We start from the raw sequence: 13,027 nt of genomic DNA, 5'->3' as shown, positions 1-13,027 counted from the left end.
TGGCGGCGGCGGTGCCGGCACTCCCCGTGTCCCTGTCGGGCAGGTTCAAGGGGTCCGTCACGGCAGCGGGGCGGGGGGCGGAAGGGAGCCGAGGGACCGGTCGGCGCCCCGCGGCCGGTGAGGCGCCGGGCGGAGCCGGGGGGCGGGTCTTGGCCCGGCGGGGCGGGCGGGGGCCGCAGTGCCGGCAGGCGGCGCTGTGGCCGCGGTGCCGCCGCAGGGAGCGCCCGGAACGGGCCGAGGGCTGGTGTGGAAGCGTCGCTGTGCTCCCCGCGTCGCTGCTCGGCCCTGGGACTCCGACTCGCCGGGTGGAAATCCTGCAATAAAAATAACTCTCCAGGCCATGTTGGCGCTCTCTGTAGGGCTAGTTACGTTCTGCTTGTTGTCCTCCTCAAACATAAACGGGCTTTCGGGGAAATGCAAATGAAGTATGTAGTGCAGAGTGCGTGAGTGTGGATTTTCGTGTCGGTAGGAGATACATGTTAAACTTTTAACATGTCTCTGTCCTTTTAATTTGATATTTCCCTGACTGCATCAGGGCAACCGAACAATTAAAGAACACGTTTTAGCGTTGAATTAGCTGCAATTTTTCTCTGTTTTGGCAGGACAAATCATTTAGCATTTTCTTCCTTGAAAAAACTGCTGTTTTTCTTTAAAAGCAGACCTAAGAACCTGACCCATTTGAGGAGTTTTTATTACTGTTACTACTGTCCACTGCTTTAGAGGCACATAAAGTTACTTTTAAGGCTGTTGTGTTTTAACCCCAGCTGGCAGTCAAGGACAACACAGCTGCCCTCTCACTCAGCCCCCAGTAGGGTGGAGGGGGACGTAATAGGAAGGGTAAAAGTGAGAATTGAGATAAGAACAGTTTAATAATTGAAATAATATTACATTATAATGGAAAGAAAAAGAACAAAGAGAACCTAAGAAAAACAAGTGAAGCCAATGAAAACAACTCATCACCACCAGCTGACTGATGCCCAGCCAGTACCCAGGCAGTGACCCCCCAGCCAACTTTTCCTCCTGGTTTCCACTGCTCAACATGACACCATATGGTATGGGGTGTCCCTTGGGTCAGTTGGGGTCAGCTGTCCCAACTCTGTCCCCTCCCAGCTCCTTGTGCACCCCCAGCCTGCTCGCTGGTAGGATGGTGTGCTAGTAGGAGAGACAGAGAAGGCCTTGACTCTGGGTAAGCCAAACTCAGCAGTATTGAAAACATCCCTGTGTTATCAACACTGCCTCCAACACAACTCAAAACACAGCCCCATACCAGCTACTGTGAAGAAAATTAACTCTGCCCCAGCCCAAACCAGCACAAAGACCTTGCATTTGTTTTTACAAAGGGAAGCTATTTCATCATTTGCTGTCAATAATAAAAATTTGTTCCTTTTATCCCTTTTAGATCCTTTGCATATTTTACAATTAAAGACAGACTGCCACAGATCCTCACAAGAGTTATTGATACTCTGCATCGACATAAAAATGAATTTTTTGAAGAACATGGTGAGGTAAGAGTAAGGTCTCTTTTTTTCCCTGATGTTTTTCCTCCCTAACCCTTGAGACCCCTTCTCTGCCTTGTTTTTACTGGTTTCTTACTACAGTTGTTACTTGTCTGTCTCAATCTTTTTGTCTGTTTGGTTTTTTTAAAATCATCTCTTTCTTGTAGCTGTTTTTGATTAGTTCTGTAATTCACTTCTCTGTCTAACCTTTTTGTGGTCTGTCATTTCTGCAACTGCTTCGCTTCCTTGGGTTTTTGTGTTGATGTAGCGTTTGATAGACTGTAGCACTTTCTGTGTTTCAATACCTTCTTCCTCTCTAATAAGCAAAAAGTCCAATCTAAAAAGAAGTTCCATATGCAATTCATTTTAGGATGTTAAATCTAAAATGAGCTTTATTCACCAAAATATATTTTGTTGAATCAAGCTCTGATTTGTCAGGGACTCGCCTTTGGCAATTAAAACTTACCAGTTACATATCTAATGAAAAGTTGATCTGTGTCTCTACAGGAATAAATGTTCAAATAGGAACTTTTGTTCTCCACTTATTTCAGAAGGGTGTTGAAGCAGAGAAGAGAGCTATATCTTTCCTCTCCAAACTGCGGAATGAACTGCAAACAGACAAACCAGTGACCCCTTTGGAAGATGAGCTGCCTGATGCTGCACTGTGGAACCAATACCTGGACTACCAACGAAATTTATCAAATGGAAATGGAGAACCAAGTTGGTTTCAGTCCCCTTGGTTGTTTGTAGAGTGTTATATGTATCGAAGAATTCATGCAGCATTAGCACAGAAGTAAGTATTTACTAACTTGGTATGCCACTTTGAAAAACATTATTCTTTCCCATTTCTATTTTAGGAGGAAGAAAGACAGCTGAGGAGTAAGATAAAGGAATATCTTAAGCTTTTACCATATTCCTTTTCCCTTGTCTCATACTTCAATTAAAATTAATACCTTTTCTTCTTCCATACAGCAGAATTTGCTTCAGTTTTAAGGAGTTGATCTACTTGAAAACTCTTAAGCTTGACTGTATAGCCTGACCTTCTTGCAGACTAATCTGAATTGAGATATGAAAATCATGTAGCATTTCTAAAAGGTTTGTTAGCCTAGAATTCTCTCTTAAGCCTAAAACAGGGAATATGAGAGCCACAAATCTGTTGGGAATTCTCACTTGTTTTGTCGCTTGAAATCTGAAATTACCATTTGACAACTGTTTTTATAGCAGTTTACCCACCTTAAGCAGCCCCGTTGTTCAATCTACACCAGCTTCTTCATTACAGCAGTGCACACAGACCATGGGTTGCATCAAACTCTGGGAGCTGATCCTTGTTAAAAATAACTCTGCAGGAAAAACTTGTGCTTGGTACTGTGGAGAGGTGCCAGTACAATGACATGGGGTAGGAGTGAAAAGTTTAAGTTCCCATTGGTGTCAAAAGAATTTGAAAGCTCCATGAATACTGGATTTACCCATAGTATTGCAGAGATGCAAACACAGGAATGGGACTCAGTTTCTACTGGTATATTGTGTAATTTGAACTCTTGTATCAAAAGTTTCAAATATGAGACGGATCTGCTTGATTGCTTTTGAAAAGGTGAGTGGATACTTTTCATTAGTAAGATTTAAGTTTCTTGATCTCCATTATTTATCTCCTCTTGAGCATATGCTTTGATGGAAGTTCAGTCATTTGTCAAAAGGTGTATGTGCAAATATGTCTCATGACAGATTAGTTTATATTTCTTATATATTACAACATTCTCATCTTTGTCATGTTAATTTTCCAGAGTCCTAGTAAAGACTTTCATAGGAATAACTTCCTATCACTGTAAGAGAATCTGGTATGGGAAGTAACTTCAGCACACAAAAACACATTTAAAATTGGGCCAGCAGTTCTCCACATTAGTTTGCTTGTATGTTATAGTTTTAGTTATCTGTGCCTGAAGGTTGGAGTTCAAAATGGTCACTGTATGTGCAGTTCCCAGAATTGTTGTGACTGAGCACTTGTTCACTTTCAGGATATATTGCTGGAAATATAAAAATGTTTTGCATAGTGTCTGTTCCAGTGAGATACAACATCAGGCTGCTACTGAGATTTATGAAAGTTTAGTATGACAAATGAGAAACAGAAAATCTAACTAGGGCCTGTAGTACAGTATAAAAAGCTGACCTTTGAGCTTCATTTGCATGTACTGTCATGGCAAGTATGTCAATATATTTGTTCTCCTCTTTTTAGCCCACCTATTGACAACTTTGACGTATTTAAGGAAGGAAAGGCTCAAAATTTCTTTGAATCCCAAGAGGCTGTTATTGCCTTATGCACTTACTTTCAGGAACTTCTTAAGAACATCAAGGATCTAGATGAAAAACAACTTAAGGAGGAGCTCTTTAAGCTATTGCAGGTAAACTACTAGTGCTTAACACAAGAATTTAAAATATCTCTCCTGTGAAAGAAACGAAAACTTGAGGCTATAAATAATTGGAATTTCATATGGAAATTAAAATATAGCTCTTTTGTTTGTAAAAAATGTGATGAAATCCTGATTGATAGCCATACTGTATTGCTGCTACTGTGGAAATATTTATATTTTGGTTACTTGTCTTAAATGTGACATTTTCATTAACTGCTGATCTTCATTGTGTATTAGAAAACCCAGCAATTTTCCCTGAATTGAGTATTTCTCAAATGTTTTAAGTTCCAGATGACCTTTTTGGTATTTAACTATAGTTTTTTAAAACAGTAAATTTTAATTGACACTCTAAACAGTTTTAAACTTCTTTGGAGAAAAATTTAGAAGTCAGTCTGGGCCAGAAGTTGTTTAAAAGCTTTATAATGACTATAATGCCTCTGGGTACAATATCCAAAGTATCTTAAGATTACAAAGAAGTCCATTAGCTGGCAACAGTGCAAATCAAGTATTTGATCAATCTTTATAAAGAGATCATTAGTGAGTACTTAAAATACATATACTTAAAATATTTACTTGGCTGCATGTAATAAGAAAAATAAACCTGCTTTAATATTCCTTTTTCTGTGTTATCACAGATATTTTTTGGAATTGCAGTATGGAGAATATTTGTGTTTTAAGCTTTGTCATCAGTGTATCTGTGTTGATCTAAATCTTTCATCTTTGTCACTTCTGATGCATGTTTCTGATACCTGCAGAAATACAGAGCATTGTTTGGTTTCTTCCACAAAATCTCATCTATGTTAAGATGTCTGTATAAGAAGTTGAGTGTGGAGTTAGAGCCTTCACTGCCTAAACCAAAAAGAAGGAAACAAAATCCTCAGTGTATGTGAAGTTCAGAACGTAACTACAGTGAGACTTAGCAAATGTGTTTTGTTTTTTTCTTCCTTCTAGGTGTCATTGTGGGGCAATAAGTGTGACCTTTCTTTTTCAGCTGGTGAAGACAGCTCTCAGAAATCTAGTCCCTTACAATCCTTGGAAAACATGGTACCTTACATCTTAGTGAATGATATGGAAAAAGTTTGGTCATTACTTGTAAATGCCAAAACAAATAGAACAGAAAGAAGTAATGTTAGAGTTGACATAATCCTGGATAATGCTGGGTTTGAACTTGTAAGTGATCTTGTGTTGGCTGATTTCTTGTTATCGTCAAAGCTAGCTGATGAAATCTATTTCCATGGAAAAAGTATTCCATGGTATGTGTCAGATACCACAAAGCACGATTTTAACTGGACTGTTAAACAACTGCAGTCAGCTAATCATATGTGGATGTCTAGGTGTGGGATAAACTGGGAGGGCAATTTGAAAAAGGGAGTTTGGGTTTTCTGTGACCACATGTTTTGGACTTTGCCACATGACTTCTCCAGTATGGGTGGAGTTGCTCCTGACTTGTATGCTGAGCTACAGAAGTCAAACTTGATTTTTTTCAAAGGTGATCTAAACTACAGAAAATTAACAGGAGATAGAAAATGGGAATATAGTGTCCCGTTTCATCAAGCCTTGAACAAGTTTCATCCTGCGCCTCTCTGTAGTTTGAGAACACTGAAATCTGACACTCAGGTTGGCCTAAAACCTGGACAAGGTGAACAAATTCAGGCTTCTGAACCCGAGTGGATGGTAAGTGGGAAATATGGGGTAGTTCAGTTTGATGCTGGTCTCTAGCTAAATGATTCTTAATATTCTGAAAGAGAGATTTAGTCTAGTTACTTTCTCTATTCCATGCTTGGCTTCAGCAAAGATTCTTTCTTGTTTGCACTTTTTCCTCCCAAGTGATTTGTTCTTTTTGTTCCACAAAAAACTTTAATGTCGTGCAAAAATTTACAAATGGTCTTTGTATATGTAAATCATCTGTATTTCAATATAGTTTGTTTTCCTAATGCCCAACATCAGCAGATCTTTAAGATGAATATGTAGTTGTCCATAATATTTTTTTCTTCATTAGTGGGTATGAGTCTATAGCTTAACAAGTGAAAAATCTGCTTCAGAAACCATTTCCTCAATCCCACATTAGCATGTATTTACTTATTTCAGGCTAATTTGTGCTCCACATGCCAGGCATTGCATGAAAGTTATTATTTTAGAGAAGTCACAAATTAATTCCAGACAGATTCTTCTGATGTTTGATTATAGTTTGCTGTACATTACATGATAAGTTATTGGGTGACAGCTTGTAAACATTCGTGTAGGATTGAAAATGAAATTTAAATTTTAAGATACAAGTGGATGTTGCTGGCCAGTTTGCCTGTAGGAGGGGAGTTCTCCCATCTTGTAGGAAGATTAGTGGGAGAAAGGAAAATTTCATTTTAAGAACATTGAACATATTGTTTATCTAAGGACCTCTACCAAAAATAAGCACACAAAACCCCCTCCCCAAGTAAACAAACCAATGAACAGTTGCATTAATTGGATTTTAGATTTAATGCAGACTTGAATTATAGATGGCCTGTCAGCAGTGTATGTGGTTCAAGCACTGCTGCTTCTTTCTGTGTGGTAATTCTCTTTATTTGTTTTTATTTGTCTGTTGTTTTACAAAAGGTGCCTTACTTTTGAGGGGGGGAAGTACAGTTCTGGTTGCACTGAGAAGTATATGCTAGAGAAGCATATGCCATACAGGTTTCCTGCTAATTGGAATTGTTAGGTGCCCAATTCTTCTCTTCTACCCTGGTCTCAAAAGCTGCTGCTAATTATGTTCATACAGTAAAGATCTGTACAATGGATAAATATGGTCTAGATGCAGATGACTGATTATTTGTGTTTGTGTTCTTCTTAAATCTAAAGAATATTTTAAAGTTTTAAGGTCAAGTGTTCTAAAACAAAGATGCAAGGAATTTCATGAAGCAATGTGATAGTAGTAGGTAGGGTTCTGCTTTTGAGACATGGGTTTAGTGCTCTCATCTATTTGTATCTCTGGCTTAGTACTCCTAAAGGGTGAATTTATGCTCATCCTTAGGCACCTGACTGAACTGCAGAAATTAGAAATCCAGTCAAGGCAGCTGAAGGTCAGACTGCTGAAGGTTTCTTTGACTGGAGAGAGCTCAGCAGGCCTCTCGCTTTAGTGCTTTGGTTAAGTACATAAACAACACCATGAACCTGTGCACTGGAGCCTCAGTTTCTCATCTGTGAAATACTGTTAACTTGTTTTAAGTGTATTTTGAAGCAACAACTTTGGGTCAAGAAGGGCGGGGTGGAAACTGTAGAATATATGGAATGAAAACTTCCCGCCTAGTTCAGACATGAAATGAACAGGGGAAGAAATATGCTTTGCCTGTGGACAGACTGTTTGTAAGGTGCTGACTTAATTTGCTGAGAGGTTTGAAAGAGTGTAATGGACAAGAAGAGGATTGTTTCACTGTTGAGGCCACCCTTGACGAATAGATTTGCCCCTTACACAATCCTTACAACATGCTCAGAAACTTGGTTTTGTTTTTCAGTGGTTCTTAATGTGTCTCTGTACCCAGGTGGCTTTCAAGCTGTTACTTCTGAGAACTCACAGTGCAGATCATTGAAAATTAAAGTTATGAAGTTATGAGAAATAGAATCCTACAAAATACTAAATCACTTAGGAGATGTTGTGGCATTTGCTCAGTTAACTGAATTATCCCACTGGAGATTGTGCATTAATGTTCGTGAGGAAGAGTGCCGTGAGACATGTAATTCGTAGGTTAGCATGTGCATGCTGATGTAAGGGATGATGTCATGCTGAAAAAAATCAGTTCTATTATCCAGTTTATTAAATGAGCACTTCTCATCTTTTGCCCCTCACAAAGAGAAGTTTATATGGTAATACACAGTATGACTGCATGGCTACATGAGGAATGCACAGCCATAACTTCCAAATGCTTGACTTCTATTGCTGTAATTGCAAAGTGCTATCTCCAGGCAGAACTGAATGTGCAGCATACTTTTCTGTTTGTTGGTTGGCCAGATTTTTGTAAAATTTTGATTGATTCTGTGGAAAAAACTTCCAAACATAAATGGTGCTGAAATGCCTGTGTTATGTTCTCCCATGCCCCAAAGAAGCAGTGAAGACAGATACTCTGATGAAATGCTGTGCTCTGCTGATGGGTTTGCCACAGTTTAGTTGAAAATAGGAAATGCTTTTGTAGCTACTTGGTGTCAATTACTTGTGTAATATAGCTTCATGAAATGGCATCATGAGCCTGCTGCATTTAGGTGGAATTTACTATTAGAACAACATAAAGCATGTGTTATAACAATAGCATGTGCAGTAATATAGCATATTTTTTTCCTTGAGTATTGAAGAAATTGGCTTCTACACATCTGTACTGCAACCGATTGTCCAAGATGCTTGTACAGTATAACTCAGGAGCTACTGATCTGTATATACACCCACATTTTTGGGAGTTTCACTTCCTATGCTATTTGAATACTTATGGCAAAACCCAAGGGCATTTTCAGTAATTCTGAGGACCACAACAAAGCAATGGTTTTTACTTCTATTTTTTTCTTATACTTTTTGAGCAACTGTATTTCCAAGTCAATTTTTGATGGTGATGACTTTCACTGCTGATGAAACAAGAGGAAAAGTAATGTCTAAGGCACAGTGAAAGCCAGTGCACACTTGATAATATTTGATAATTCATCATGTAAGATATCTGCAATAATTTCTTACATATATAAGGCTCCTTAAGATAAACTGATGTGGAAAATAAGTTGATTGTATGACTGGAAACTTGCAAGAATGTTGAAATAAATTATATAATTTTGTGCAAAAGTCAAACATTGTTATTCTATTTCAGTAACTGGGGAAGCCAACTTAAATTAACTCAGTTTTTTTCTTTGAAACAGATTTTATACAAAAACCTGTAAAGCATATTTATCCAATGAGGTTTTGAAAACTACAGATGCAAGAGACAGATATTGTAAAATATCCTTCTGTATCAAGACAGGGCAGTAATAGGGAATTTTCTAACTTGTTACTCTATTCATATACCTGTTCAAATTTGAAAACCTTAAAAATCATTGAGAATCTCTGAAAATGTATCTGGTAATTACTTACTAAGGTTGGTGCAGGTGATGGCATCATTGTCAGGATCACTTCCAGAACTGATAGGTGGGCCATGCGTTCTCAGCAAAAATGGAAATACTTTAGTGTTACACTTGCTGTAACTAAAACATTTCCAAACCCCTTTGGTTTACACACCTTGCTGATGTCCCATAAACCCTAACTGTTGGTGTTGAAATAGTTTCTTTAAAGTTCATAGTGTATTTGCATTTGTGATTGAACTAAACAACTTGTTCCATGTGAGGCACATTTATCTCCCGTGCTCTATCAGACAGGAAGAATGTTCACCCTGTTGCATGAAAATTACCACGTGAAATGATTTTAATCTAAAAAACCCCCACCTTAATCATGTATAAAATACAAATTTCAAAATGGAATCTTGTACAGAACTGTTAGGGTTTTTTTCACTTAACAGTTTGTTTGCTTACCAGCCTTCTGTTTACCCAAAATTACAGAAAAAACCTTGTGATTGTTTTTATTCAAAGCTATAACTTAACTCCAAAATCAGCTAACACCTAAGGATCTTAAAATAAAACTGTGAAAATGTGCTGGTTAAAATGGTCCTTTTCTTTCTTTCTCATATGCCAGGGGCGGAACACATGTGAGGAAAAAAACTTCCTATACCATGGACTGTTTATGTTTTCTTATTTAGTTCTGAAGTTTTTTTCCTAAAAAAGGTACATTTTTGTTCTTGCTGATATGTTTCTATTTCTAACAGACCTAGAAATAAAAAAGGCCACTTAAACACATTTTTATATGAATTAATAATTAATTTATATTTAATCCACATTCTGCCTCAGCTTTGCTGTTGTGAATTCTGCAGACGTATTGTGAGAAAAGTTTTTATTTACAGTGCTTTTTGACATTTGGCTCATCTGCCTTGGTTGTGACTGGGAAAGAAATATAAAATGCCATATTATGATAATTTGCAATGAATAAACATATTCAGTACTTGTGTTCTGCTTTTTTTGTACCACTTTCCAGTAAGCTACATCATCTAGTCTTTCAGACTTCCTGTGAAGCCAAATTTTCATCCTCACAGAAACTAATTTTTCCTGGAATTCCACTTACTTCTTCCAAGTCTCATGAAGTAAAAGATTAAAAGCTGAGGTAAGATGTATCAGGGTAAATTTTTTTTTTTTCGCTTTCTTAGTGTTAACTAACTGATTAGTCTTATACTATCATGGTAAGGCCGATGCTTTCCAAGTGACTCTAACTGATGAGAGGCCTGACGATACAGTTAGTTGCATCTTCCCACATGTGGATCACAGGGAGTTTTTCCTGCAGCTGTGGTATTTCACTCAGTGATTAATTTTAAAGGAGGACTTGGTTGTTACTGAATGTGGAGACACAGAGTCTGAGAGCTGGACTAACGGGTGGAGGCAAAGAGGCAGAAGTAGCCAGGCCTCCTGTTGGGGCAGGGGCTGTACAGAAGCACTGTGTTTTCAGTGAGGTGCTGTGTAATGCTGGCACAGGGGCATCTCCTGACAAGCACCCCTGCAGCTCAGGCACCTGCAGAGAAGGACTTTCTCCCCTCTTACCTGCTAACACACAGAACACTGTCCAGGAGGTAGTCACAGTGTCCTTGAAGTTCAGCAAGGGTTAATCTTTACAATGCTTGTGTATATTAATGCGGCAGAGAAGGACCTGCAAACTGGTAAATCCATGCTTTCCTCCAGTGGTGGTGTGTACAGAAAGGCTGTTCAGGAAACAGAACCAGCTTTTAACAACCATTTGTGGCCTGGAATAGGTTTCAGCTCTTAACTCCCACTTCCCAAGAAAATATCTTAACTGTTATAGGTCAGGAAGTGCACTGTGTTCTGATCCTAGATGGCTTATATGCATACATAATTGTTAATTTTGGTCTAGGATCTGTGTAAAATGCAGAACAATTCTGGAAAAAGGGCTAGAGTCCAGGAGCCCTCCCTCAAGCTAGCTGAAGGGACTCTTCACCTACTTTTCCTTCTGTCCAGTGACTCTTGTGTTATTTGCATTACAATCCTATTTCAACCCAGGGAATATGTGTACCCATGGCCTAAGGTTAGGGAATTAGGAGACAGGTAAATTCCTCAAGAGAGAGAAGGGCCTACCACTTGCAGCAAGGGTTCTATGTGACCAAAGAACATCCCCATTTTTCCGTAGTTGGCTGTATTCTTGTTTTCAGGCGATCCTGATTAGAGCTACACTTGAATGCCTTTGGCATTTGTTGGATATGCAGCTTTGACTGCATCCGTGGCCCTAGGAGGTTTTGCTGCTATTTTGCTGAGTCCTGATGGAAAGCACTAGCAGGAACTAGTTGTGCAGTGCATATCAGGGAGTTAAAAGATTTTTGGGGAAAACAGGACTCTTATTTTGGTTAGGCAGAAGAACAGATGAACTTAATCAGACTAGTTAATCCTTCTTAAGATTGTCCACTATCAGATTTACAATAGTAAATTGTGTCTGTTATCAGACACAATTTACCTACACTCAATTTACATATCTTAAACCTTGAAGTAGGTAAGCTGAGGATAAGAAACTCCTCAAGAAAGCTTTCTCCCCTCCAGGATGATACCAGTGATTTGAGGGAGTAGAGGAGGAGCACAGCTTGGTGGGACATACTCTGCTTTTGGAGTGGATACCTTCTGGAAAACGAGCAAATTAGTACCTTGGAAAGTAATGTCCATGAGTTTTATGCCAAATATTTGTTAAAATATGGCCGTTCTAATTATTCTAGCTGAATTAGGAGATAATTTAAGTCCTGTGGATTAATTTCCCCTGAACCTCTTTCTATTTTAATGTTGCTAGTGTACAATTCTTTTGACCTCAGCCATAGCTGCTTTTAGGTAATGAGTGTATATGTGTTCAGAAATCATTTGGAATTCGTGTACATGAAAAAATACAAATACTTCACCTTCTCAATATGGTGCTGATGCTTTGAGGTTAATAAATTTTTTTTATAGTGTTAGTAAAAAAGGAAATTTTGAGTTCAAAACTAATATTAAATATTTTGATTCAGTCTTTTAATCACTTGTTAAAATAAATTTAAATTAAAAGATTTGTGAGCAGTAGAATTAATGAACATCATTTTAGCCTTTAGCATACTAAGCACTTTGAAAGGCAACTTCTGCTAATTTGTGTCACATACTAAGAGAATCTCTGGTTCAAGTGACCAGAAACTTGGTACCATTGGGGTACGTCAGACCCTTCCTCTCCATCCATCTGTATCCTACAAGATACAAAGGATGTCTCTTTCATCGAGTGAGGGGCAAGCTGTCCACATCATCACATGGCTTTTAGCTTTGAAATTTTTCTTATATATCCATTCTCATTTACATACAGAAAATTCAGTTAGGAGCAGATATTTCAACACCTGCAGAATCTCAACTGGTATATTTTTGAGTGTACTGGGTACTGGGTTTGGGTTTTCATATCCCAGGTCAGTTTTAGCATCTTTTCTCAATACTGAGCATTTTCAGGGAAGGGAAGGTTTAGAGTAATTTTTTAATTCTGTTTCAAAAATTAGTGGCGTACATATATTCAAGAGATTTTGCATCATTCTTTGCTCAGAAAAGCTGAGAACATTCTGTCCATGTAGTTTCTATAACAAAACATGAATTTGATTAATGAAAATGACTCCTTGAAATTATTTATAATTAAAAATTCTGAAGTAACCCTTCCTAAGTCATTATTTCCTGTCCCTGTTAAGGGAAAAGAAATATGGAGTCCTTTTGAGAACTCTACTTGTAAATATTAGCACAAGGGTAAAGCACTTTTAAGTGTGAGCACTGTGTAATAAGATACTTTTTTCTTAGTCAAATGGAGCCTCAAACTGCCCCATTCTTCTTTGGAGTGTTACATGAAATTTCTACGTCATTTTTTTTTTCTTGCCTCTTTTATTGTTACTCTTGCTGCAGTTCATCAGATTCAGCATGCTTTTTTAAAGCCAAATAACTTCATAGGTCTATGGTAAGATACAGCTGTATAAGTGGCTGAAGTATAGCTCTTGAACCAGCCGTGGCACTGCAGGACTAGTGATGGGGAAGTGTGCTCAAGCACATGCT

The 13,027-nt window shown here is 38.3% G+C and overlaps 2 protein-coding genes across 2 annotated transcripts in view; both read left to right on the top strand.

Annotated features, from left to right (window-relative positions):
* The window catches only part of ARMT1 (acidic residue methyltransferase 1), a 9,392-nt gene extending 693 nt beyond the window's left edge, over window positions 1-8,699 (top strand). Inside the window, exons 2-6 of the mRNA XM_027632652.1 lie at window positions 2-117; window positions 1,400-1,505; window positions 2,048-2,289; window positions 3,727-3,892; window positions 4,853-8,699. Coding sequence (XP_027488453.1) covers window positions 2-117; window positions 1,400-1,505; window positions 2,048-2,289; window positions 3,727-3,892; window positions 4,853-5,620 — 1,398 coding nt within the window. The 3' untranslated portion in view covers window positions 5,621-8,699. The remainder of the gene's footprint in view (window position 1; window positions 118-1,399; window positions 1,506-2,047; window positions 2,290-3,726; window positions 3,893-4,852) is intronic.
* Window positions 4,972-13,027, top strand: part of CCDC170 (coiled-coil domain containing 170) — a 46,127-nt gene continuing 38,071 nt past the window's right edge. Inside the window, exons 1-2 of the mRNA XM_027634259.1 lie at window positions 4,972-5,071; window positions 9,969-10,094. The gene's annotated coding sequence lies outside the window, so the exon portion shown is untranslated. The remainder of the gene's footprint in view (window positions 5,072-9,968; window positions 10,095-13,027) is intronic.

The sequence above is a fragment of the Corapipo altera genome, unplaced genomic scaffold (assembly GCF_003945725.1).
Source record: "Corapipo altera isolate COAL_440 unplaced genomic scaffold, ASM394572v1 2b, whole genome shotgun sequence".
NCBI lineage: Eukaryota > Metazoa > Chordata > Aves > Passeriformes > Pipridae > Corapipo > Corapipo altera.
The sequence above is the reverse complement of the archived record's forward strand: the minus strand, read 5'-3'. Positions and strand labels throughout refer to the sequence as shown.